The following is a 26,035-nucleotide window of genomic DNA, read 5'->3' on the forward strand; positions in this document are numbered from 1 at the left end:
GTGCACTGACAATAAGTAATTCTTTTTTTTTAAATGTCGAAGTGAGGAGGATTGAAAACCATAAAACGGATCTGTTAATATTTCTCAAGCATGATGTAGTAGTAGATAATTTTAAATATTTTTGGTGAGATCTAACAGGGATGGTAGATACATACATTATGGATTTGAAAGCTTTGAACATTGTCTCCTGAGATGAATTTGGGGGCAGTTATGAACAGCTTAAAATGTTAAAGTCTTAGCTCTCTTATGTACTCAGGACCTGCAGGCATGCATGCACAGTGGTATACTCATTTCCTTACTACGATAACACAAGTACGTTGTATCTGGAGAAATGGTGAAGTGTTTTCTCACCCATTTTGTGATTTGCTCTTACAGTGTGTCTGGAACCAAATCATACATGCATACTGCTTTGTGTTTGGCCCTCCACCTTATACTCAAGATTCTTAATCCAGGGTCTCTAAATGGGAAGGAGAAAATGTATTTTTCTTAGTAAGGAACAGCATTTGGATGTAGTCTTCAGAGTATTCAGTAGTATGCATTAGGAAATGGTATTCAGCATGAATACCAGGCAGTGAAGAGTAAATTTACTCCAGATACCACTTCCAACTCCACTTCCTTCCTAAGAAAACAGTGTTCTTTTCTACTCTTTGAGCTCAGATTGATTGCACTGGACAAGCAAGTGGCTCACAGCTCTGTTTCTTAATGTGAGGCTGCTAATTCAGCCCAACACCAAGTGCTGTCTTCCTTACTGCTCATGACCTGAGGGATAAAGCATAGTCCTTTGTTGCGTGTTTCTGCTGTAGTCAAGCCATCCATCCACCAAATACAAAAGGTTTTGGGACACTCAAATATACCACAATGCCCCAGATGCCCATTACCATGCTGCATGAGACTGTGTCCAGCGTCGCACACTAACAAGTTCAGTAGGACAAAGGCAGAGAATGTAAGGTTGACCTGATTTTTGAAACCAGAGGTCAGTTTAATAACATTATTGACAGAATAAGAGATAGCATCTGGCATCCCAGAATTTCTATGCATGCAAAGTAGTAATATTTAAGCTAGGCACCAGTGGCTCATACCTGTAATCATGGATTCTCAAGGGCTGAGATCTGAGGATTGCAGTTCCAAGCCAGCCAGTGAGACTTCAATGATCTACCAGAAAGCTGGAAGTGGTGCTGTGGCTTCAATGGTAGAGCTGTGGCCTGAGTATAAGAAGCTCATGGATAGTTCTCAGGCCATATGGTTCAAGCCCCAGGACCACCTCTCTCCCCCTGCCCACCTGCCCTGAAAAAAAAAAAAAGTAATATTTCACGATGCATTTATACTGGAATTTGGAACTCAGGGCCTCTCTCTTGCTAGGAAGATGTGCTACCTCACTTGAACCATACCTCCATTTAGTTATTTTTTAGATGGGGTCTCTGTTTTGCAAGCCTAGCTCCACAGTCTTCTTACCTCAAACCTGTCATGTCGCTGGGATTGCAGCTTACAGCTTGATGGGGGAGGGTGTCTCACTTCTGACTTGGGCTGGCCTCAAGCTGTGATCCTCTAGTCCTGATCAGCTACTCTGATTTCCAGGATGACTAGATTATAGTTGTGAACCACCATGCTTGGTCAGGAAGAAACAAAATGTTGAAAGGCATACAATCATGTAAACAATGTTGCAGGAACTACAGTATAACTCAATATATGCAAAGTAAAGGCTATGTTTATATATGCATCCCTCTTATACAAACCTTTTAAAGGAAAGGGATATGGGTGCTGTGGCTCATGGCTTTAATTCTAACTACTCAGGAGTCTGTGATCTCACTGTATTTTGATCCACATCATTATTCTGAAGATACGCTATGAGCATTTGAAAGTAGCTCTTAAACTCTTTGTCCTTTCCGCCCCCACCCAAGCTTGGGGATTTCTATATCTTTGACAGTGTTTCGTAGAAAGGAAAGCATTGTCCCATGGAAACTGCTGGTTGACTGGTGTGCACATACATGTGAAAGCGTGGTGTGGGCATTGATCACTCAGTGGTGGAGCACTGGGTCTCTGCGTGACTGGTACTCCGAGTTCGTGTATGGTTGTCTAGAATGGATTGCCAAGGGGTGCCTTTTCCAGAAGTACCGCACGGCGTCCACATGCCGAAGAGTGAGTGGAAAGTCATGGTTTCGTGGGACGATGACTGTAACACTCATGGAGACAGTGTTTGCGCATGGCTGCCATTAATGACACCCCAACGCTCTGCCCTCAAGGAGGGCTTTCATTTGAGAAGAACACCAAAACCACTGAGTCCTTTCAAGTCGTCTTCTTTTACTGGGAAACCAGAAACCATGCCGGCGACTGCCTTCAGTAATAACGCGGGGCCCAGCTGCAGGCTGTATCAACTCCTCCTTGTATAATTTTCTAATTTAGATGTACGTAGTTGTCACAAACAACCTAAGTTTATTTCTCAGCATGACATCAGAAGTCGTATTTTAATCAGCAGTGCTGGAGAATGAAATCAGAATTTCCACCCGATCCCCTATATACAATCCCTAATTGAATATGGACATTTTTTTTTCTCAAAGACAGAGATCCATCTCAAGGCCATTTCCATTACTTTGTTTTAATGCGTGTCTGAGGAGAGATACTTTCCTATGAACACTGGCCCCCTTTAAAGTGGCCAGTTGTGTTGGTCAAAGAATATCTCTGTCAAAAGCCCCTGCCTCCTTTAGGCAGCATTTGGTGTTCTTCGTAAGTGGATGTGGTTCTCCTAGAAAAGAGAACATGGCATTTGAAAACATCCAATAGTTAATGTGCTGAAGATAGTACAATATAAGCTACTTTCCTGTGTGTGTGTGTGCACACACACGCACTCACTGCTCCTGAGGTTTGAACTTGTGGCCTCCTGGGTTTTTTGTTTGTTTGTTTGTTTTTTCAGTGAATGTTGGTGCTCTACCACTTGACCCGCAGCTCCACTTCTGGCTTTTAGGAGATTAATTGGAGAGATAAGAGTCTCATATCATTTTCTTCCCGGGCCGGCTTCAAACTGATCCTCAGAGCTCAGCTTCCTCAGTAGGTAGGATTACAAGTATAAAAGCCACTGGCACCTGACTCAGTCCTTTGGTTTTATTTGCTAGCATCTTTACTGCCTACTGCAAAGTAGAATTCTTACTTCCAGAATAATAGTAGTACTAAATGTCTTCCAGAACAAGTAACTAGATGGCAGAGTCATCTTTAAAGGCTGTCCAGTTATAAATCCTTGCAGAAATAACTGTTAATACCCAGCATTAGGCCATTTTCTTTCTTCAAGTGGAATGCAGGGCTATTAAGTCATTGGTTAAAAGAAGTGTGTATGAAGGTACTTGAGTGGAAGTGATGTCAGTACTTTGAAGAGGAGCTGCCATGTTGGCTGTGATCTTGCTGGCTACTGCTTGATCATGGATCAGGTCAGCGGTGAGGGCATTTCATAGGAGTGTCTGCACACGCATAGAGTTCTTGTCCACTATTTCTACTTCCCAACTTACAATTATCCAGCAGGCAGTGCATGTGAGAAGCTGATGTGGCAGCAAGATGGGGGAAGAAAAGGGAAACTCCTGCCCATGCGGGCCCAGAATGTTCACTTTGGTTTTCACAACCTGAAAGTCATCACAAGAGAAGTCTGACTTCAGCCGCCAGTTTAGAAATTACTAAGATGCCACAGAGCCTGGTGATGGGCAGCTCGGTGCTGTGACCAAACCTAACCCAGAACTCTGTTTCAGGCCTAGGAAGAACACTTGGAGAACATGGCTGTGTGTGGGGGAGGAGGGGGAGTCAGGAAGAAGTCTCTGGGTGTTTGGTGTGAATTTTAGTCAGAACATTGACGTTTTTTAGAACTGTTCTGCTAGTAGATAAGTTTGTTTGAGGCTAGAGAAATGGCTTCCTTAAAGTTTTTTAAAATGTTTGAAGATTTAGAAATGTGACTTGTTTTCTATTTCTGTGTCCTTCTCTCATTGCCGGGAGGGGGGGTGGCTTGCAGCTGAGGGAGGGAAGAGCCACATTCGCCCAAGAGCAGTGGCACCATGCCTGGAAAAGTCTTGAGTGTGCCACTTGTAATCTCAAAGCCAAGGCCCGAAGACCGCTTCAAAGACATTGCTAAAGCACTCACTCCGAACTTCCCTTGCTATAGTGATTGTTATCAGAAGACAGACCACAGCAATTGGTGCTGACTTCGATTCTAAGAAGTAGGAAGGTGTGCTATGAGTGTAGGAAATGTGTTAGGTGACCCTCAGAGTTTTCTGTGTTCTATTAACCCTTTCTTGCTGTCCACTTCATGGATGGAGTGGAATCACAAAGCAGGCCGTGTTAGCGATGTCAGCGGTGCCACACATGTCAGGGGCAGCACGCATGGTGTGCATGTAAGAAAAAAAAAGTCACATTTTCAAAGCTGCTCCCTGGAGGATCCTGAGGCAGGCTTAAACACGCACTTTGAACTTTTTGATACATGTTCTCAAAGAATATTTGTAAAGTTGAACTCAAGGAAAATACTTTTCGGAAATTAGCAGTATCCAGATGTCAAGAACCAGGAAAGGGAACAGATTTGCTAGCAAGTGAAACTTCTCATTGGGTGGTGAAAAGTGCACCATTTACCTCAATGGAGCAGAAGTGGGGAAAGGCTTGACCTTTCTCTACAGGCTATAGTAGATATTCAGTCTCAAGAAACATCGAAGTAGATGGCTATTTCTCTAGTTGACTTCATTGCTTTACTCTCTTGACTGGTAAGCTCCAGAATTGTTGATCACGGCTGGCTCACTCCTCAGAGAGCTGATTCCAAGAACATTGTGTTTCTTTTGGAGCTGTTGATGGCTAAGCACCAGTTAAACATATCCTTGAGAAAGGGGACTTTGAATTTTAATTCATGTGATTTGTTCTGATTACTGGTATGTTAGCCATGTGGCAGAACTTTGAAACAAACATAGCAAAGGTTGTGTGCCTAGAAAGGTTATGTGCATTCAGAATGTGAGTTGAGACGCGTATGCCCTTATTCAGATGATTTTCCCCCCTAGGGCTTCACTTTCTTTGAACTCTTATTTCTCAGAACTGCTTTCAGTGACTGTATGAGACCTCAGAATAACACTGGAGGCAAAATCAGGGCATGTCAGGGTGAGGAGCTGAGTTGAGTTTCCTGGAAGATGAGGCTCGGTTCCCCAACATCTTACAGAGAAAGTTCTTGTCTGAAAAATAGACTGCTCTTGAGATCATGGCAGCGAGCCTCGAAGTTACTTTTATGTACAGACCAGCCTTGCCTTGGTCCTGATTCATGGTATAAATACTTGAGGCGTGGTAGGTGGAAGCAGTGTGGCTTCAGTTTCTCCAAAGCTCTGCTGTTGGTAATGTGTCATGTTAGGTGGCAGTGGCAGACAGGTTTGTATTCCTAATCTCTCCTGCTATGGGCTTTGCCTCCACTAGTTTGAACCAACCTCAGGGGTCTCCAGAGAGAGAAATCATGCTACCAGTGCCCCTCTCATCATTTCCCAACAAAATTCCTTATCTTGATGGTATGAAAAAAGAAACTTGTACATTCGGATTGGCTGTACAGAAGGGATGCATTTCAACATGTCATTTTGTGAGTGCAGTGCATCTTGATCGATGCCACCTCTTCCATTCCTCTCTCCATCTCTTTCCACCCATCCCCTCAAGTTCTCTGGTTCAGTTCTTAGGTAGGTACCTGAATATTATGACCACGTTGGCCTACCCTTGCTGTGTCTATGTGTCTACTCTTTCCTCTTGATCTCACCTTCCCTGCTTAACAACCCACATTCCAGCTTCCTGGTATTTGTTTTGTCCTATGGTAAGTTAGCTGCTTTAAGGAATTACATAATTGGAATTTTCCCTCGGGGTATACCATACTTTCATTTATTTGACATGTTTGTGTATATATGCATATCACCCTGTGTATGTTTGCATATATATTTATAATTTAGATCTAACTTCCACATGAAATAAAACGTATCTCCTTTGTCTTTGAGACTAACAGACTCAATGTAATTCCATCTGTTTTCCTCCAAAGGACACATCATTCTTCCTAATGGATATGTTCCATTGAATGTGGGTATGTGTGAATGAGTCAAGTTCCTTTGCATGTGTATATGTGTGTGTGTGGCATATCTTCTTGATGTATTTGTTCAGTGTAGAACTTGGCCATGGTGAATACAGCAGCAGTGAACATGGGTGTGGAAGTATCTTTACTGTGTCTTGACTTGAATCTTTTGGATAAATGGCCCCAAGTGGTATTGCTGGATCATAATGTACTTATTTCAATGTGTAGTTATTTGAAGAACCTCCAAAGTGACTGTGAAGAAAATCTTCCCCATTGACACTGTGGTAACGTAGGTGACCCTGTGTCTTCTCTCATGGCAAGCTGTAGTAGTAAGTGGGATGCTTGCTGATTGCTAGTGACACGCTTTTAAAAGGAATCATCATGTGGAAAGTGTTCTTGTTCCAGTTTGCACTCTTGCCAGAACTTTCAATTTTAAAGAAACCCCGGCATGGGCCAGGAGTTTGGCCTCATGGTAGAGTGCTTGCCTAGCATGCACAAAGACCCGGGTTCAATTCCTTGGTACCACATATATAGAAAAAAGCCCCAAGTGGTGCTGAGGCTCAAGTGGTAGTGTTCTAGCCTTGAGAAAGTCCAAAGACAGGGCTCAGGCCCAGTAAAAACAAAACAAAACAAAAACCCAGCATGCTTCCTTCTCTAGAGCAACATGCAGTGGCATATGGTCACATTGTTTTACTCCCCCTTACTGTCTAGCTCCTTTCTCCCAATTATGGTACCTGCTGGATTTGCCATTAAAAAATACACATGTAGCTGGGTAGAGTGGCTCACCCCTGTAATCGTAGGTACTCAGGAGGCTTAGCTCTGAGGATCACGGTTCAAACCCAGCCCAGGCACGAAAGTCTGTGAGACTCTCCAGTCAACCACTAGAAAACTGGAAGTGGTGCTGTGGCTTGAGGGTAGGGCAGTAGTCTCAAGCTGAACAAGTCAGGGACAGCGCCCAGGTCCAGAGTTCAAGCCCCACAACCAAAAAAAGAATGTTTTTATATATAAAATCTGTACTCTTGATCACTGCATCCCAAGTTGTAATATGTGTAGCCCATCCCTGGAGAGGCTTACAGAGCTGCCCAGGCATCTGGTCACCACTGCTCAGGATGGGTGCGTGCTAAGCCCGCCCAGCTGTCCTTTTGTCTTTCCTCACCTCAGTGTGTGAAGCCTCTCTCCGCTTCCATCTTTCCAAGATACCTACTCATTCAGTCGGGCTTTTTAAATAAGGATGCTTTAAATTTTTCTGCGAATTCCCAGGCACATAACCTCATATCTTTAAAAGATCCGTGGTGGTCATGAATATGCTTTAAAAAACTCATTAATAAATTATTCTTTATTAAGTAGTCATGTAAGAGCTTTCGGTTCAGCTTGTGAGTTTGTGAGTACAGTGCATCTCGATCCATGTCCCCCTTCCACAGTTGTCCCTTCTCTGTCTTTCACACCCCCATCCATTACCTCAACATCGCTAATAAGTAACACGTATTGAGCTCTTACTGTATGCTACAGGCTTACGGTCGGTAGCTAATACAGGGCAGGGATTCCACCCTAGCATTTGGAATTTGAATCTCTATAGTCAAGCTGCTACACCACTCTTATCCACTCCTTTTCCGTTTTCACTTTCATCTCTAGCCTTCATACAAAGGTAGAATGAAAGGAACATGTGGGTTCTGGGTACCCTCTTCCCGTTCCGGGTGCCAGGTCATGCTGCGTCTCAGCTTGGGGTAGAGGGACCTGCAGCTTAGACCTGCGCGTGTGCGGTGCGTGTGTATGTGAGCACATGGTGTGAGTTGGGAGCAGTTAGCATCCAGGAGATGCTGCTCCTCTGAGCTCAGGACGTGAGATGGCAGACCGGAGAATTCACTGCTTCGTAGGGGTCGTGCCATGTTCATTCATTCTTCTCAGCTCAGGTGACCAAGACACACGTGGCCCAATCCTGGCTAGGGCAGCCATAGAATGTCACCTGAGATGTGTGTCTTGGGAAGCAGAAATGACGTCGTGGACTATACGTATAGACACTGAAAGTGGAACAGGAAGCACCATGTCCTGTACCTTGGTTTGTTAGCTCTATGTGCTTCTTGCGTTCTGGTCTCACGTATGTGCAGAATGTATAGAAAAATGTACATACCTTTGCCAGGCTTTTATCTGTAATCCTATTGCTCAAGAGGCTGAGATCTGAGGATCCTGGTTCAAAGCCTGGGCAGGAAAGTATGTGAGACTCTTACCACCAAAAATCTGCACATGGAGCAAAAAGCTAAGGGCCAACAGTTCAAGCCCCACTACCACCATGCACACACATGATACTAACGCTATATAGTTCCTTTCATTGGGGAAAATCACATTTATTTACATGTTATGCAGTGTGAACAGACTTAAAATAAGTTTGTCTCTTAGCTTGGTCCAGAACACTTCTTCTCCCCTCTGTCTCACAACTACTCAGTCTCTTCCAGATCTTGCTGCCCTAGTCTCTATTTCTCTATCCTACTAAGAAATAGACATCAATGGATATAAAATACCGCTATCCATTCTCTGGCTGAGTTTGTTCGTGGCAATTAAGAATGGGCAATTTGTTTATTCAGCAAATTTAAAGAGCCAGAAGAACTTGTCATCAATACCATCATTTCGGTGCCTGGAACTGGTTGTCTTGAGATAAATCTAGAAGATATTTTTCCCTAAAGAAACAAAAACACCATTGAACTGCAGAAATATATCTATGAAGGCTCAGAATTTTCCAGCTATAATTTTTGAATGTTACTGACCATGTCCTAGATTTTGGAGAGAGGACATTATTGACCGATTCTTAAATGACAAATTCTAAGTCCTTCCCACCCTCAAATGACCACATCTGCACTTCTGGCCAATACTAGTGACTTTTAACAATAACCAGACCCTTCTCGAAACTCGCCTAGCTGGATTCCACGTACTAATTTGAGGGAGACTTCTTTGAAATGGCCAGGAGCACCCAGTGGTGTGGGGAGAACACACATGGATCATGCTCTTAATCATGTTCACCCACTAAAATAATCCGAGGCCTAAGCAACTTTTGGTGTCATGAGAATGTGTTCACCTGGTCAAGGATGTGTTGTCTTCATAGTAGTCTATGGCTCTACGGAAAAGGAGGCAAATGCCTCTTTATGTCTTCAAGTTACAAGTTTTTTCCAACCTTACCTCATGAATCCAATGTTTATTTGGTTGGGGAATGGCTCTGGAATGACATAATCAAGTATTCAGGCGGCAGTAACCGAGCTTCCAAAACCACTGAAGGTAATGGAAAGAAACAATGGGTTCCGTTGCCTGGTAAACTTGTCTGACTTAACCTGTATTCTGGCGACTTTGACCCACTTCTGTTCCTCTGACTTCACCCATCTGGTTTTGTGTATGTGTGTGAGAGTACAGCTAGTAGGTCATGGAAATTGTGCAATTGGAATTAGCAATCAGTGGTTGACTTTTTAGCCGGCAGACTTTGGCCTTTTAAAGGAGGCAAACAGAAATGTTTTCAGTTATTGATTTCAGTGAACTATAATGCTGTGTGCCAAACATGTACTGGACTAAACTCACATCAAACCATAAGACAAATAGATTCAAGCCAACACCCTATTTGCTATAAGCCTCATTTGTAGGTTGATAAATCATTCTGTGTTTGTCTGTGGAATTGAAACTCCAGGTAGGTTCCATTTGTCTAGTGTGTGTGTATATGAATAAAAAGTTTATTGAAATATCAAACTTGTAAGCTGGAGCCTGCTGTGGTATGTATGATTCGGTGTGAACAGCTCCCTTATCTTCTAGGCTTGGGCATGAGAGTTCTGAGGGAATTGTGTAAAGAGGAAGGTTGTATCATGGCATGCAGTTAAAGTAATGGTGGTGGTTGGGCTTGAGCAGACAGTATGTAGACCTGTGGATTCTGGTCTGGGGTTCACAATTTCTTTTCTGTCTTGATGGACCCCATTGTCCTCATTATGAGAACAAGAAGACTTAATGTAAATGTGGCACAACTCTTCTTGCTCTAAGTGGGAAGGGAAAAGAATTAGTATCTAAAGTGAGGTCGATCTCTAGAAAAGATTAGATGCAGTTCTGTAAGTCAGATGACATTGTGCATCTAGCGATACCCAGTTATATAAGGGACACCTATTGTTGGAAGACAAGTTATTAGGAATTTCCCTGGAGCATAGACTAACCAATTAGTCAAATAAAATGGATTCTTTTTCCTGCTGATATGAAATGACATTTAACCCAAACGGAGGGATTTAAGAAAAAGATTTTCATGAGACGGTTCCCAAACTCAAGGTCCTAAAAGCCCTTCAAAATCTATATTAGGCAAAGTATAGCTAAGAATAAAATCTCACAGGGACTGTATTCCAACTCACACTAATTGGCTGCGTGTCTCATTGCCACTGTATTTGCCCCTGCTTACATATAATCCCCCAAATTACTAGCAACAGCTAATGTTGCATTCTTGAGAGAGGTTCGATGTAGAGCCAAAAAGAAAAAATAATTTGGTTGCTGGTCTTGCTGGCATCAACTTTTATTGGCTGAGAATGTATTCAAGGTTTGATTCACTGAATGAATAGAATGAAGCCTTAACATCCTTTCTGGCTGATTAATTTAGGCACCATTATGTAGGAGAATTCTAGAGAGAACTGTAAACTAAAAAACACATGAAAACTCTGCTTCCTGTCCGGGTTTGACAGAATTTCCTTGTGTAGGGACAAACGTGCTCACTGAAATCTATGCTTGCTTTCTCAGGAAAGCGTAATGTGGTAGAGATGGAAATATTACAAAGGATTAATCCACAGTCCCTATTATCAGAATTCCCTGAATTTTCACAGAAAGCTACAAGTGCCTGGCTTCTTCTGCATACACAGCTCAGCTTTCTGTGAAGTTATCTGGGACATTCTAGCATAGTACTTTAACTCTTAGATAATTTATAGGTGTGTAAATATATATACACACACAGAGCAAGAGATTGAAGAAAATGATCACCTAAGTTTCAAGCCTTCATTGTTGTCTAATTTTGAAAATGAGCTTTGAACCTGGCTTTTGGACATATGCTTTGTATTTGGCAGGTATTTACGATTATTTGGGGGAAATGATTTCTTTTTTAAAAAAGATGTGTTCTGTGGAATTTACATTCCACTTAAAAAGTCACTTTCCAATGGTGTGGTATAAGACCTCAGGAGGAGGCCATAGTAAGGCACAGGATTTTTTGTTTTTTAATTGTCAGGTTAATGTACACAGGGATTACAGTTACGTTCCTCGGTTTACTTCTCGCACAGTGATATCCCTTCTCATGCTTTTTTCTCCCTTTCCCTCCCAATCATCTTGTTTTCCCCCCTATTTCCAATAAATGTATATAGAATATGCCAGGTAACAAGGTCAGATACAATAACAGAGATTAACCATAAGAAATAACATAGTACATTGAGAACAACCATCACAAAGATAAAACTCTTTGTTTCTATATCCTGGAGTTCATTTTGTTTAGTCTCATATGACCATATGTACATAGCGTTTGAGTTATTGAAGGCACAGGATTTTTTTTTTCTGGTCCTGGGACTTGAACTCTGGACCTGGGTGGTGTCCCTGAGCTCTTTACCTCAAGGTTGACGCCCTACCCCGGGGCCTGGGCATTGTCTCTGAGCTCTGCAGCTCAAGGATGCCTTCAGCAACAGCCCCACTTCTTATTTTTTACTGGTTAATTGGACATAAGAGTCTCATGGTCTTGAGTGCCAGGGCTGGCTTTGAACCATGATCCTCAGATCTCAGCCTCCTGAGTAGCTAAGATTACAGGAGTGAGCCACCGAGCCCAGCTTGAAGGCACAGGATTTTTAAGACTTTAACTAGGAATTACACATGTCACTCTGTGACACTGCTTCTATTGTGTTCAGTAGAAGTTATGTGATTCCATGGTATTCAGCAAAACTATACCAATCCAATTTAAATCATTTGATTCACCTAGTTGCCACTGCCCATGACTGAAATCCTAGCTACTCCAGAGGCTGAGACCTGAAGAGCATCATGGTTTGAAACCAACCCAGACACAAAGTGCAAGAGACTGCATTTCTAATTAGCGAGCAAAGGTTTAAGTTCAAACACCTGAGTTTTAAGCTCCAGTACAGACACACAAAAAGATTTAGTTGAGGGATTTTGCATATGATAATTTTTTAAAGGCAGGGACTTCTTCCTCTCTGTATTGCCTTTTCTCGCAGATTCACATAATAATGGGGCACCATCAGTCCTTGGGATGCCATTTTTGAAAATGTGTAACTTACAAAAAAAAAAAAAAGGAAGGGGGGTGGGGGGGAGGGTAATGGGTACCAAGACATGTGAAAGGGTATCAATGTATGTGAATTAAAGCACCTTCTATCTGGCAAATATCATGTAACCCTTTTATGAATTACAATAAAAAATTTAAAAAAAAAAAGGAAATACATCTATTTGGTTGATGAAAATGAACAGTCACAATGTACTTTTAATTCTTTGTGGCTGAGCCTGTTGTGGACAGTGAGGGCACAGCGTCCTGATTCTTGCCAAGGGTGATATACCAAGCTTCCGAAAGCTATCTATTTATATAGGGTTTTTCATCTTCAAAGAGCTTTGAAAGCATTCATTTACTACCACCTACCTGGGAGGTAAGAATGATGCCCATTTTATAGGTGGAGGAAGTGGAGGTGTAATGTAAGTGCTTGCTTGGGTGTCCGGGGGAGTCAGGTGTCTGAGGAAGGTTTGGCCAAGCACATGATGTCACCTCTTAGCTAACAGGGTCCCCCACTCATTCTTTCTGGTGTCTTCTCTTGTTAAGAGCTGCAAGGCACTGGAAATATGAACACTGGGAGATAACAGAACTATAGTTCGTGTGGCTGTTTCTAGAAGACATCCATCTCCAGAGGCTCTCCCCACCCCTGGACATGGACAGAGCGATACCTTGTTTGCCTGCTTCAGGGATGTGAACACCAAAAGCTAAAGTAGAGCTAGTGAGGTCACAAACTGTATTGAACTTTTTTCTTTGGCGCCCATCCTAGGGCTTGAACTCAAGACCTGGGTGCTCTCTCTGATCTATATTGTGCTCAGAGATAGTGTTCTTCCACTTGAACTATAGCTCTATTTCTGGCTTTTTTCAGTCCTAGAGCTTGAACTCAGTACCTCAACACTGTCCTTGGCCTTTCTTCAAGGCTACTGCTGCAGCACCACTTCGGGCTTTTTTTCTATGTATGTGGTACCAAGGAATCGACCCCAGGGCCTCGTGCATGCTAGGCGAGCACTCTACCATTGGGCCTAACTCCCTACCTGCTGATAAGAGTCTTACACACTTTCCTGCCCAGGCTTGCTTGAAACAATGATCCTCAGATCTCAGCCTTGTGGGGCGGCGCGATTACAGGCTTGAGCCACCAGCACATGGTAAACTTTGGGAATGCCAGGCCTTGTTGCTCATGGACCGGATACGTTCATCCAATCAGGGATCTAATTTATTCCTGGTGGCAGGAAGCTGAGTCAACCTTGTCTTGCAAGAATTCAAAATCAAGGGAAGAATGGACTACGCTAAGAGGCAGCCAGTCTTAGTTATCGTATAGATGTGGTAGTCACAGTGACTGAAAAAGCTGATGATTAATTTGCATTGGCTACACCTGTGAATATCATCAGGGTGGAGAAACAGCCACACAGTATTTATTCAGAGCTATGGCAATTAGCTGAGGCTTTTTTACCCCCCAGCATGGAAGTGAAAGAGCCCTCTGCAAGCCCACAAGGCTGCTCAGGGCACAGGAAAAGCCGAGGGAAAGCACGGCAGCCAGGTGAGAATTTCAGCCTCCTATCTTTGCCATCTTGGCAGGGCCCAAAGGTGTTCAGTTGTCTTTGGAGGGCTCTGGAACCATGAAAGTGTACATAGAACCTAGAGTTCCCAAAAACCACTCCTGGGAATAAGATGAAGAAGGCTCCACAGCTCTCGGCCAGCCAGCCAGCCTTGACACGTAGGCCAGGCAGGCAGCTGCAAAAGCCCTTTTTAATACCACAGCAGTTTTAAACTGGGGATAAAATAAAGTGACTAATCCATACAGGATTCAAACCATTTCACTGAAAATAAAATCAAATGACTTGGGGTTTTTCTTTTTAATCTTTAAGGGTTTTGCGGCTTGCACAAGCAATATATGCCAGTTGTTTTTTTTTTAAGGAGGAAATTTAAACATTAGAGCAATTTGTAAATGGAGCAAGTGATAAGTTTTCTGTATATAAAATACCACCCACAGATTTATGTCAAAGGTCAAGTTTATTTTTGCAAGGTGTACAATATTCGTTGAGAGACATGTGTGTGACGGACGTAATCTCCTGGGTGTATGGAAAGGTTTGCCTGCAAAGACACCCCACTTGGTCCAGTTCAGGAAAGTCTATGGTTTAGTGAGATAGACAGGGTTTACTTTTTAAAGAAGAAATGTAAAAAATGCATTTTCTTTTAGTGCTGGTGATGACTTCCTCGTGACATTATCAGGACTAATTGCAGCACTGCCGTCGCGCTGGAGCAAGTAGCAGTGTTAAGTTATGTGACAGTGTCAGGGACGAGTGCCACGTGCGTGGCTCGGACCGCCTGCCCAGCCTTGGGAAGGATAAGCAGCTTTTCTCTGTGCTCACTTTGGAAGGAGCTTAAACTTTGAAGAAAAGAATTTCATTTCTCTATAAGGCTGGCTTCCTTATCAACAACAGCAATAATAACTAGTATTTATTGAATGCCACTTGTGTCTAAGAACTGGGGAAGGAGGGCCAAAGAGAGAAACTGCACGTATCATATCCATCTAGAAACACCCTAGAGATGCTGACGTCCGTGAGCTGTGCGTATCGTGGACTCTGTAATATGAAGTGGGCTTGGAGAGGTTAAGTGAAGAAATGTTACAGGTTGTGCTCATATTGAGGGTTCCTATTCTATCTGGAATTTTGTAAAACTGGGAAAGGCAACTCGATGCGTTAGTGGTTATTTTTATTTCTACACTCGTAGATAACTCTCCCAGAAAGGGACCTTGACATCAGTTCCTGAGCAGTGTGTAAGTTTCTCCAGATTATTTAGACAGTGTCTTTTGATCCCTGGTTAATGATTGCCTATGGAGAGCAGTGTTTGCTGCTGGGACAATTTAGCTTGGCAATGCAGAATGATGTGAAATATTTTTTAATCCATCTAAATTGGCCCAGAGAACTAGGAAAGCATAAAGCTAGATTACTAAGACTTTTTTGAGCTTCAGTTTTTATGTCTAAAAACTGCACATGATAATGATATGAACAATGTTACTGTCACTGGTGATTATAAACTCATTAGATGACCATTTTGGGTTTTTTTGAGTGGGACCTTAAACTTAGGGCCTAGACACTGGCCCCCTTAGCTTTTTGCTCAATTCTAGCCCTTTACCACCTGAGTGACAGCCCCAATTCTGGCTTTTTAAGGTAGTTTAGTAGAAATGCATCGTACTGACTGTCCTATCTGGGCTGGCCTCAAACTGCAATCCTCAGATCTCATCATCCTGAAGTAGCTAGGATTACAGGATTACTTAAAAATCTGGGGCCAGGAGTTTGCCCTAGTGGTAAAGTGTTTGCCTAGCACGCATGAAGACTCGGGTTCGATTCCTCTGTACTAAATACATAGAAAAAGCTGGAAGTGGTGCTGTGCATCAAGTGGTAGAGCACTAGCTTTTAGAAAGCTCACAGACGGTGCTCAGGTCCTGAGTTCAAGGCCCAGGACTGGCCAAAAAAAAAAAAAAACCTGTACATTATCCCCTGGACCTAAACTAGGTTCTAAGGAATAACTGTGCCCACATTCTTGCCTTTTAGCGTGGCATTGATATACGAAACATTTGCTTTAATGATTAAATGACTGTCCAGCCAAAAGACCACATACATGGGTCAAAGTCAGTCCCCAGCTTCCTGCCGTCATTTTGAATGGAAGGTTCCCTCTGCAGGTGCAGGGTGCCTGCCTGAATTACTCAGGTTATGTGAGAGCAAATTATCGAGGCAACAGAGCTGAAAATGTGGGCAAATTAGCGTTTGTTTCCTAGCATGATGGTTTGCTATGAAGGCAATTCACGATGATTTAAATGTGTCTGGCTTCCCATCCCTCTTCACAATAAACCTCCTTGCTGGCAAGCATAGTACATGTTTAATCAGGATCCTTGTGCATGCTGACAGGTCGGGCTGGCACAACTGATCCTTTGAAATGTTGGTGAGTTCACGGACTCAGACTCATAATTTGTGCCAAAAATAGGCATTTGAGAAGACACAACGTCTTGTTTTTCTTTTAAAATTTATGGGATCTGAAGAGTTTGCAAGGCAATGATAACATTTCTCTTTCCTCTCAATGAGCTCTGTGGGATGAAATAGAAGCCTCAGTTTGTAAGTACCCTGGCTCGAAGTTGCAAATGTGTGCCTTGGAATGAATATATAAAGTTTTCTTTTTCGTCACTTATCTAAAGAGCACTTAAGACAAACAGTCTTCCGAGGGTCAGCTAGAAGAGCGGTACAGTCTGAGCAAACACCATCCCATATATTTGAGAAACCTTTCCATCCCCTGACCATAAGACTCCTAGCAAAGCTTCCTTTAACTCAGGCTAATTCTTTGGCCGGTACTGGAGGTTAAATGCACTCTCGTGTGTACTCGGATGTACATCTTTGTTCCCTGAGTCTACAATGAATCCACTCATTGCACATCCGGTGTAGTCTCTTAGCTTAGGGAGCCTGGGGAGCCACGATGGCGTTTGAGGAGCACCCTGCCATGCTAAATACATACATCACATATGTTCAACATTGATTACACAACATTATTTCTTGCGGGTTGAACTAAGGCCTTGTGCTAGCTAGGCAAGTGCGCCCCCAAAGTTTTTTTTTTTTATTGCCTGTTGGAGGATTACAGCCCAGACCAAAAACAAAAACAAAACGGTGAGAGCCTATGTTAAACTCCCTGCCAGAACTAGGCTGGCAAGTGTGTCGTTACAGCATGCCATCACATCATCACATGCAACTGCCTCTGCTGAGATACAGTCTCACAAAATGGTTTTGTTGTTGTTATTGTTTGTTTGTTTGTTGCCAGTCCTGGGCTTGACTCAGGGCCTGAGCACTGTCCTTGGACTGTCTCAAGGCTAGAGCTCTACCACTTGAGCCTCAGCACCACTTCTGGCTTTTTTCTATGTATGTGGTACCGAGGAATCGAACCCGGGTCTTCGTGCATGCTAGGCAAGCACTTTAACCACTAGGCCAAACTCCCAGCCCCTCACAAAACGTTATGCCCAGAGCTGGCCTGGAACTCCTGTCCTCCTCCGTGGCTAGGATGAGCCAGTGTACAGGGCTCATTTCACTCCTGACTGGCCATCCACAATGAGCCTTGCCTAACTGAGCAAGGCCATTTATTTGTTTCCCACTTGATTCACATAGCTTTATTCCACAGTCCCCAGTGGCCTGCCCTTAGCTTGAGCCTACTTGTATCACCCTTTCTATTTTTTTTTTTTTTGCCAGTCCTGGGCTTGAGCTCAGGGTCTGAGCACTGTCCTTGGACTTTCTCAAGGCTAGAGCTCTACCACTTGCGCCTCAGCACCACTTCCGGCTTTTTTCTATGTATGTGGTACCGAGGAATCGAACCTGGGTCTTCATGTGTGCTAGGCAAGGACTCTACCACTAGGCAAAACTCCCAGCCCTCGAGCTAATTTTTGAAAGGCCCACGTTTGTTAAGTTTTCAGTCATTATTCCAACCGTGCTCAGGTGTCTGGGCCCATCTTTGCTCATCACCAATTTCTGTGATTACTGCTTGAGCTGGAACAGGCCGATCACCTCTACCTTTGCACAGGTGCCCAAATGTTTTGTGCTCCTGAATTGTTCTGTTCCTTACTGGTGATAAGGGAAGAACTGATCTGTGTGAGACGAGCCAGGCAGTAACTCTGGGCTGGTAGCCCCTTTCACGTACTTTTCTTCCTTTCCACTTGGGTTTTTGAGGCTGAAAAGTGTCAGGCACGCTGGCTGCCTCCGCGGTGTCGCCGGGGGCCGTGTGGGGGAGCACCACCCTTGCGGGGGGCCCATCCCTACAATGCCTCACTGACTCCATGGTTGCAAATCCCATTCTTTTGTACAATATAACTTTTAAGCATATGAGATTGCACTGTTTATAGTACACTGGATAGAAGAACAACAAGAGCAACAAGAAAAAGTTTCTAGGTCTGGATAAAGAAACATAGGAGGCCAGCACTAAAATTGATGGATAGGAGGAGAGACCTCTTTGTAGAAGAACTTATTCTACAGAGGGAGTCAGCAGACCCCAGCTGTGATGGCAGTTAACCCAGAAGCTTCTTTGTAAACACTGAATCCAAACCGTAGAAGAGTGGGTTATGTGAATGTCTGTGTTACATCATTTAACATACCCCCCACCTAATCATTGCTTGCTATGAGGTATGTAGAAGCTATATAACAAGTATGTAGCCAGGCACGGTGGCTCACTCCTGTAATCCTAGCTACTCAGGAGGCTGAGATCTGAGGATCACAGTTCAAAAGCCAACCCGGGCACAAAGGGACCTGAGACTCTTATCTCCAATTAACTTCTAGAAAATGAGAATTGGGGCTTGCTCTAGGGTAGCATGCTAGCCCTGTACTGAAGAGCTCAGGGACAATGTCCAGGCTCAGTTCAAGCCCCATTACCCTTCCCCCAAATGTATGCAGGCCATGCATCAGTGGCTCATGCCTGTAATCCTAGCTATGCAGGATCTGTATCCTGTGTACCTGGTTCAATACCAGGTGGGGCAGGAACGTCTGGGAGACTCCTACCTCTACTAAATATCCAAAAAGCCAGAGATGGTGCTGTGGCTCAATATAGCTAAGCATCAGCCTTAGCATGGAAGCTTAAGAACAGCATCCCAGCCCAGGGCAGCAGTGGAGGTGGGAGACAACAAACAGTCCTGGGCACTTGGAATTGTGGGACCATTCATTAGGGAAATAGTGATATTCACTAGGAAAAAAAATCACAACATACAGAGATCACAACATATAGAGTTACAATAATGGAATAGTCTAGATAAACTTTTCATCGCTGTTCCATGAACAGCTCAACCCCCACCTTTTATTTCATGCATGAATTCTACTTCTGATCTTGATAATGCTGGCCCTAAGACTACACAGGTATAAATGTGCGCTTAGAACTGTAGTTCAGAATTTGTTACATAGTTGTCTGGGTTTCCAGCATGAGATGTCTTTTTTACGTAATCAGTTGGAGAGAAACATGCACACAGTACACTAGGAAATATAATTTCCAACATAAACAACTCAGAAGCCAAGAATCCGATTTGTCAAGGCTTATTAACTTCAGCCAGTATATTAACGTTCTGGTTGAAAGGCTTTAATTGTACACAAATGAAGTAATTTTTTAAAAGATGAGTAAGGAATTCTTCTCACATGTAACTTATTAATATTCTGACTTGGATCATTTTTCCTAAGTGGACCTGGTTTTTTGTTTTAATGTGTGTTTCTCAAGTCAAGCTACACTGGCTCATGCATGCTCAGGAAGCTGTGATCTAAGTCATGGTTCAAAACCATCCCAAGCAGAAAAAGTCCTTGAGACTCTCATCACCAAAAGCCCAAAGTGGACCTGTGGCTCAAGTGGTACAGCACTAGCAGCTCAAGGACACAGTGCTCAAGCCCCAGGATTGGCATGAAAGATGGAAAAGGAGATGGAGGACACAATTTCATATCTGCTTTGCTCTGAGGTCTAAAGTGCAAACTCTCTAGTTCTGGAAGGCTTTGAAATGCTGATTCTAGTCTTCTGGTGGGTTCTTAAACACCTTCTCAAATGACCCATTTTAATAACCCAAAAGCTATTATATAACGAGCAGTCATAATTTAGTCCAGGGCTCTGGGGGGAACCCTCACAGTTCAGCAATGAATAGTTAATGCAGTATAATGTTTAGCAGGTTATTAGTTTCCACTATACAAATGCTGATCAGGGAACACTTTTATAAGGTGTTTAAAAGCAAATGTAATTAACTGGTTGCGTGCTTCTGTTACAGCTCAAATTGAAATTATTCCATGCAAGATCTGTGGAGACAAATCATCAGGAATCCATTATGGTGTCATCACATGTGAAGGCTGCAAGGTAAGCCTTTTTCATTGTTGTTGTTGTTTCTATTCATGTTTCCTTGTGGTGTCTATATTTTACTTCTACTATGTCTAAAAATTCAATTCCCTGGAATGTAGAGCAATAAATGACAGGCTGAACTAACTGTGCTGCTATGAGATTACAATGAACTCAAAGTACCTGGTACCGAGACTTCTCTTACCCTCTTCTTCAAAGTCACAGGAGACCAGGGAAAGGTATTTGAGCATTGCTTATTTTTTCTTGGAGTTTGAGCTCAGCTCCAAGTGTTTGCCCCAAAACATAAGATCCTATCCCTATTGATGTTCACTGCTGCTAAAATGGCAGCTTCTTCCTGGAGAAGGAGTCTTGCCCAGGCTGGCCTGCAATAGCAAATGCTCCCAATCTCTCGGTCTCTTGAGTAGCTGTAGTTCTACAAGCATGAATGAATGCTTGATCATCCTTTTTTAAAGTCACCTCTGAACTGAGCATCACACTGTTTTGGCATGTTTTATATCTTCCAGCCCAGTCTTCTGGAGTAGAATGAGAAAATGCTAAGTAAAAGTGCCATTGAAATACTATTTTGATTGCCTACTTGCATCTCATGGGCAGCGGTCCATTCATAATGTACAGATGGAAAGGAAAATAAAATGTTTATCCTGACTTAAACCCTTTTGCTTGTAGGGGAGGGACCTCCTCCAGTCAAGGAGAGGAGCTAATCAAACATACTTCAAGTCTTAGGGAGTTCATCACTGCCCCCAGGCTGAAATTACCCCTTTCGGGCTTTCTGAAATAGAGGCCAAAAAAATCCACAAATCAGCCTTTACTCCCTTCAGGGACGTTTGCGTCATTATTTAATTCAATTCATCCTCCGGGACTCCCCCAGAAATGACAGGGCCTTCCTTTTCCAGTGAAGAGCATGTACCCAGCAGTATCTACAAATGTGGTTGTCTTTCTTACGTGGACTGTCACCCAGGATTTTCTTAATGGGCAGGGCCCCAGCTTTACTTACTTATCTGTATCTTCATTTTCCCTAAGAAACTCATCAGATCCTCTGAGCCTGACAGTTCCATGGCAGATAGGAAGAGTGCATGTGTGAGTAGCTGGCGTTGTGCTAGGCAGTGACTTTGAATGGAGCTTCCACATCTATTCACAGAGGCCCCCAGAACGTGTACACTCTTACTCCATTGGGAAAAATTAAAACTAAAGAAAGCAGATGGCAGTTATATGTATACAGTTTCCATTTTTGGCATTTGATCCGGAAAGGACTCTAGAAAGTGATTTTTTCTCTTGCTCAGTTAACATTCAACAATGAAGGCTATTACCCAATTAATGTGATTTTATTCACAGACTGTGCCTAGCCTAGAACTTGCACATTGTTACTATGTTACTTTTGCTGCATATGGTATTTGTTCTGCATTAATAATTCCTCTGCTTCAGCTAACACTTTGATTCATAGAGTGAACAGACTTCTACCACTGATGCTATTTATAGCATGACCAACTGTCAATCAGGTATATTTGATAGAATTATACTATCTAGTTAAATGGTATACTAACTAGTATGAGAGAAAAAGATGACTGCCATTTTTCTGAACTAATCACTTTGGGAGTGCATTTTTACTAACCTAAAACCACAGATACTAGAGAGCCTGTTCCCTTTTACCTGAGCCAGTATGTGGGCTCTTTGTCTTGCTCCTGGTTCCTCCCCCAACTCACCCTCGGATCTTCTCCCTTGCTGTGTGTGGAGAAACAGTCCAGTGCTATGCCAGTTCCAACTCCACAGCCAGACCACCTAGGGGTCAGTTCCAGTTCTGTGATTTGCCGATCTGAGCACCTTACCCAGCCATGTCAGTATTATTTCTGAGATACGTATGCGTGAGTTCTATAGCCACCCACAGACACACTGGGCATGGTGACAAACCTTTAACACCAGCCTGTACTACAGTTCGACCCTAACCCACGTTGACTAACAGGAGCCAAGAGTCATTTTTCCAGAAAAGAATCTACCATTCCTCATTTTTGAGGAGAAAGCATATACATTGATTTTAATTTCTCATGGTCAAAGGAGCTGCTATGAAAAAGAAATGAAGGGGCCAGGAGTTTGGCCTAGTGGTAGAGTGCTTGCCTAGCATGCATGAAGACCTGGGTTCAATTCCTCAGCACCACATACGTAGAAAAAAGCTGGAATGGTGCTGAGGCTCAAATGGTAGAGCTCTAACTTTGTGAAAGTCCAAGGACAGAGCTCAGGCCCTGAACTCAAGACCAGGACTGGTAAAAATAAATGAAGCCCTAAAATAAAAAGAAAGTTACTAAACCTTTATACTGAATTGGACAGAATACCTTGTAAGGGTGCAACTACAAGAGAAGAGTTGTTTGGAACCTGCACTGTACCGAATTTTGACTCCACATCCATTCCTCAATGTTCTTGGGGTACTTCCCTACTCACCTTATTCAATTCAAAATGAATTTTACTTTTTCTTCCATAAGAACAAGGCAACAATATATACCGCCACTCATCCACTACACTGCATATTAAAATGCAGGCCTGCAAGACGTTTCTGAGCTGGTGGTGTAATAGGGCAGATAAAGGAGAAAGAGAAGTTATTAGCCTCATGCCTATAATCCTGTCTAGCCTGGGCAGCAAAGTCTGGGAGATTCTATCTCCAATAAACCAGCAAAAACTGAGGTTGGGGGACATGGCTAAGTAAATATTAAAAATGCTACTCAATGATTAAGACCCAGCATGAAAAGCCAAAGCAACTCAAAATCTGCCTTCTTCTTGGAGATATTCAGAAGACTGATAAATGCTTTGCACTGAGGAAAAAGACAAAGAATGGGAGGGCACCCCTGGCCAAGGGAAATAAGAAGCTGACCCTGCCTGTTTAGGCCTAGATCACCTCTCACACCTCCCTCCCCTCCCCCACAACCATTATGACCATATGTATATTCTCCAAGTTTAAGAAAACAAAAAAACTACCTAGAAGTATCGTCATTCTTGAGCCTTTAACTCCTATTTTCTATGTGGAGAGCAGAAAATGGGATTTCATCTTCCTTTTTCTATTTCTCCTGGTTATATTAAATAAATGCTTGCTAAAGCTTTCACCTGTGAGAGCTCGTGGAACACTGCCTGTGTGTGGATCTCGTTTCTTTGGTGATTAGGAAGCTCTTCTCCACCAACCAGTACACAAAATGTATCCCTGACCTTGCTGAGCGGTACTGGAGTGCAGACAAGGCCATGGGAAACGGTGAGAGCGAGTAAAGATCAGTACACACTGGGGCTCATACCTGTCATCCTAGCTCCTCGGGAGGCTGAACTCTGAAGATCAGGGTTCAAAAGCCAGGCTAGACAGAAAAAACAGACTTTTTTGGGGGGGGGGGGGAGTAGTTGTAGGTAAAAGCTGGAAGACGAACGGTGGTTCAAGTAGTAGTAGAGTGCCAGCCTTAAGCAAAAAATGCTAAGGGACAGAGCCCAGGCTCTAAGTTCAAGCTCCGGGACTGTTACAAAAAGATGAGCACACCAATATGTATGAACATATGTATATCTCCTCTTCATACACTATGTATTATAATCATTGAAGACTGGGTAGAGACAGTACTAATGCATGATTAATGAATTGACTTCTGATTCCTTTTAACACCCTTCACTCTTGGGAAGTCAATAGAGAATTGCATGTTTATCAGAGTTCCTCGTCCCTGACCTTCCTCTAGAAAATATGTCTTAAGCAAAACGGCCACTTCTGCTTAGTAAAGGGAAACTAGTTCCCCTGCATTAACATTCTCTGCAAAGAACAGAAAGCCTGTTCCAAGAGCTCTAGAATATATAGAAGTTTTTACCAATTTCTTTCAGATCCAATTGTCTTTTAGTGAATTCTAAAAAAATTTTCATTTATCTGAGTGCTAGTAGCTCACACATGTAATCCTAGCTACTCAGAATGCTGAGATCTGAAGATCACAGTTCAAAGCATACATGCGCAGACAAACCTAAGCTCCAATAAACCAGTGAAGAGCTAGAGGGGATGTATGGTTGGTTCAAGCGACAGAGCTCAAGGCTTTCAGTTCAAGCTCTAGTAGTGGCAACAATAGCAAAGAACCAAAAACAAAATAATAAAAAGCCAGATTTTTAATACACTTAGGCAAAGTCACTACTCACCCTGTGTTGTATGTGTACTTGCAGCCTTGCTACACACACTCCAGATTTTTATTGTTTTATAATACTTTACCCTAGTATTAGAGCTTGATTTGGGCAAAGTCAAGCTGTGACTTCAGTCTTAGGACACAGGCAGCTGGTAAGCTGAGGGTGGGGCTTAGTGATGAAGCACTTGCTGAGCATGCTCAAACCTTGGCCTTGAAGCCCACGCTGTACAATCTACATTGGTCTTACTCATAAGGCTAATCTCCTGAGTCACTGCCAGTAACCAGTGTCCTTCCTCAACTGGACTCTTGGCCCTGTCATAGCGGAGCCCTGATGTGGCTCAGAGCAGGCCCTTGTGGTTGCTTGGGAATGAATGTCTCGGGCTGCATGGGCCCATTTGAATTAAATTTGAGTCCAGCTCAGGCCAAGGCTGATGTCCACATTCTCCAGATGTTACACACAGGTCATCCTTAATCAGATCATCTGCACTAACAGTTCTACAAAGAGGCCAGTCATCACTGATGGAGAAATTTGTTCAAGAAAATCCCAATTCCCATGATTTATTACTATCAGATTGTACGAGTGTAGTGTAGGGCTGTAACATTTTTTTTTAAGACACATGTGGCTGCCTATACTTTTGGAAAGAACAAATTTCCTTCCTCATTCGCTTCTTTGGAGATGTTATTCACGTTTTTTACTCCCAGCACATTCTAATTTTATCATTTCCCTTTTTCTTCTCCCAGACTTTAATCTATGCATGACCTCTCTTTACCCAGCAGTGAAATGCAGTCGACTATTACCCTGGTTCCCCATCTCTCTGGTATCCAGGCACAACGTTGTCCCTTGACATCCACTAATACTTTGTGCATATGCCAATACTAGGCATGAACTCGGGGGCCTGGGCATTATCCAAGGCAGGCATTGTACCTCTTGAACCATGGCTCCATTTCCAGCTTTTTGCTGGTTAGTTGGAAATAAGAAGTCTCATGACATTTCCTACCCTCTCTGTCATTAAACCACGACACTCAGATCTCAGACTCCTGAGTAGCTAGGATGACAAGAATGAGCCACCAGTGTAGGAATGCTTATTCCTTAACTACATAATCTTGAGTCTTCTCAAAACAAAGTTCCCAAGGAGAGTAAAATTAGAACGCAGTGTATGCATTCATGAATTGGATTCTCAACCACCCTGTACAGTCTCAAGTAAAACGAAAGGCACACACAGATCCACTCCACACTCCCCTCCCCAAATTTCCACTTTTCAGTTGTATTAGAAAATATCGTTTGGCAGGCACTTGAGCACTCACAATAAATCATAGTTATGAATAAATCTTACTTGTCAAGAAGCAAATGTGTAACTGTTCCAAAGCGTCTGCCATTAGAATTCAGCAAGGCAGCTGTCAGCTGTTTTCTTGTAATTAAACAGCCAATGAGCAGCTAATTAAGACATATGTGTATACAGAAGTAGAAGTGGGTATGTTAATGAACTGTAGGAATCAATTCATTAAGTGAAAATTGTCAAAAGACCAAACATCAGATCAGCACTTTAGCCTGTGCTTCCATGGAGAAGGAGCCCCAAGTTGGATGAGGCCCCGCTCAGAGCACGACCTCCTGAACACCCAAAAGCATGCATAGCTCAGCAGCCAGCCAGGGCACACGTCTGCACCCAGCTATTAATAACCCCAAGAGGTAATACCATGTGTATTTCCAGACTTTCTATGAAATAGATCTACTAATCATTGCTCCCTAAAGGGAAACTTGGTAATATTCTATGAATGCCA

At 43.0% G+C, this 26,035-nt stretch overlaps 1 protein-coding gene across 1 annotated transcript in view; it reads left to right on the plus strand.

Annotated features, from left to right (window-relative positions):
* Positions 1 to 26,035, plus strand: part of LOC150046396 (nuclear receptor ROR-alpha) — an 89,488-nt gene that overhangs the window by 38,951 nt on the left and 24,502 nt on the right. Inside the window, exon 2 of the mRNA XM_090358268.1 lies at positions 20,056 to 20,141. Coding sequence (XP_090214394.1) covers positions 20,056 to 20,141 — 86 coding nt within the window. The remainder of the gene's footprint in view (positions 1 to 20,055; positions 20,142 to 26,035) is intronic.

Source organism: Megascapheus bottae, chromosome 25, assembly GCF_031878675.1.
Source record: "Megascapheus bottae isolate mThoBot1 chromosome 25, mThoBot2.hap1, whole genome shotgun sequence".
In the NCBI taxonomy this organism is placed as follows: domain Eukaryota; kingdom Metazoa; phylum Chordata; class Mammalia; order Rodentia; family Geomyidae; genus Megascapheus; species Megascapheus bottae.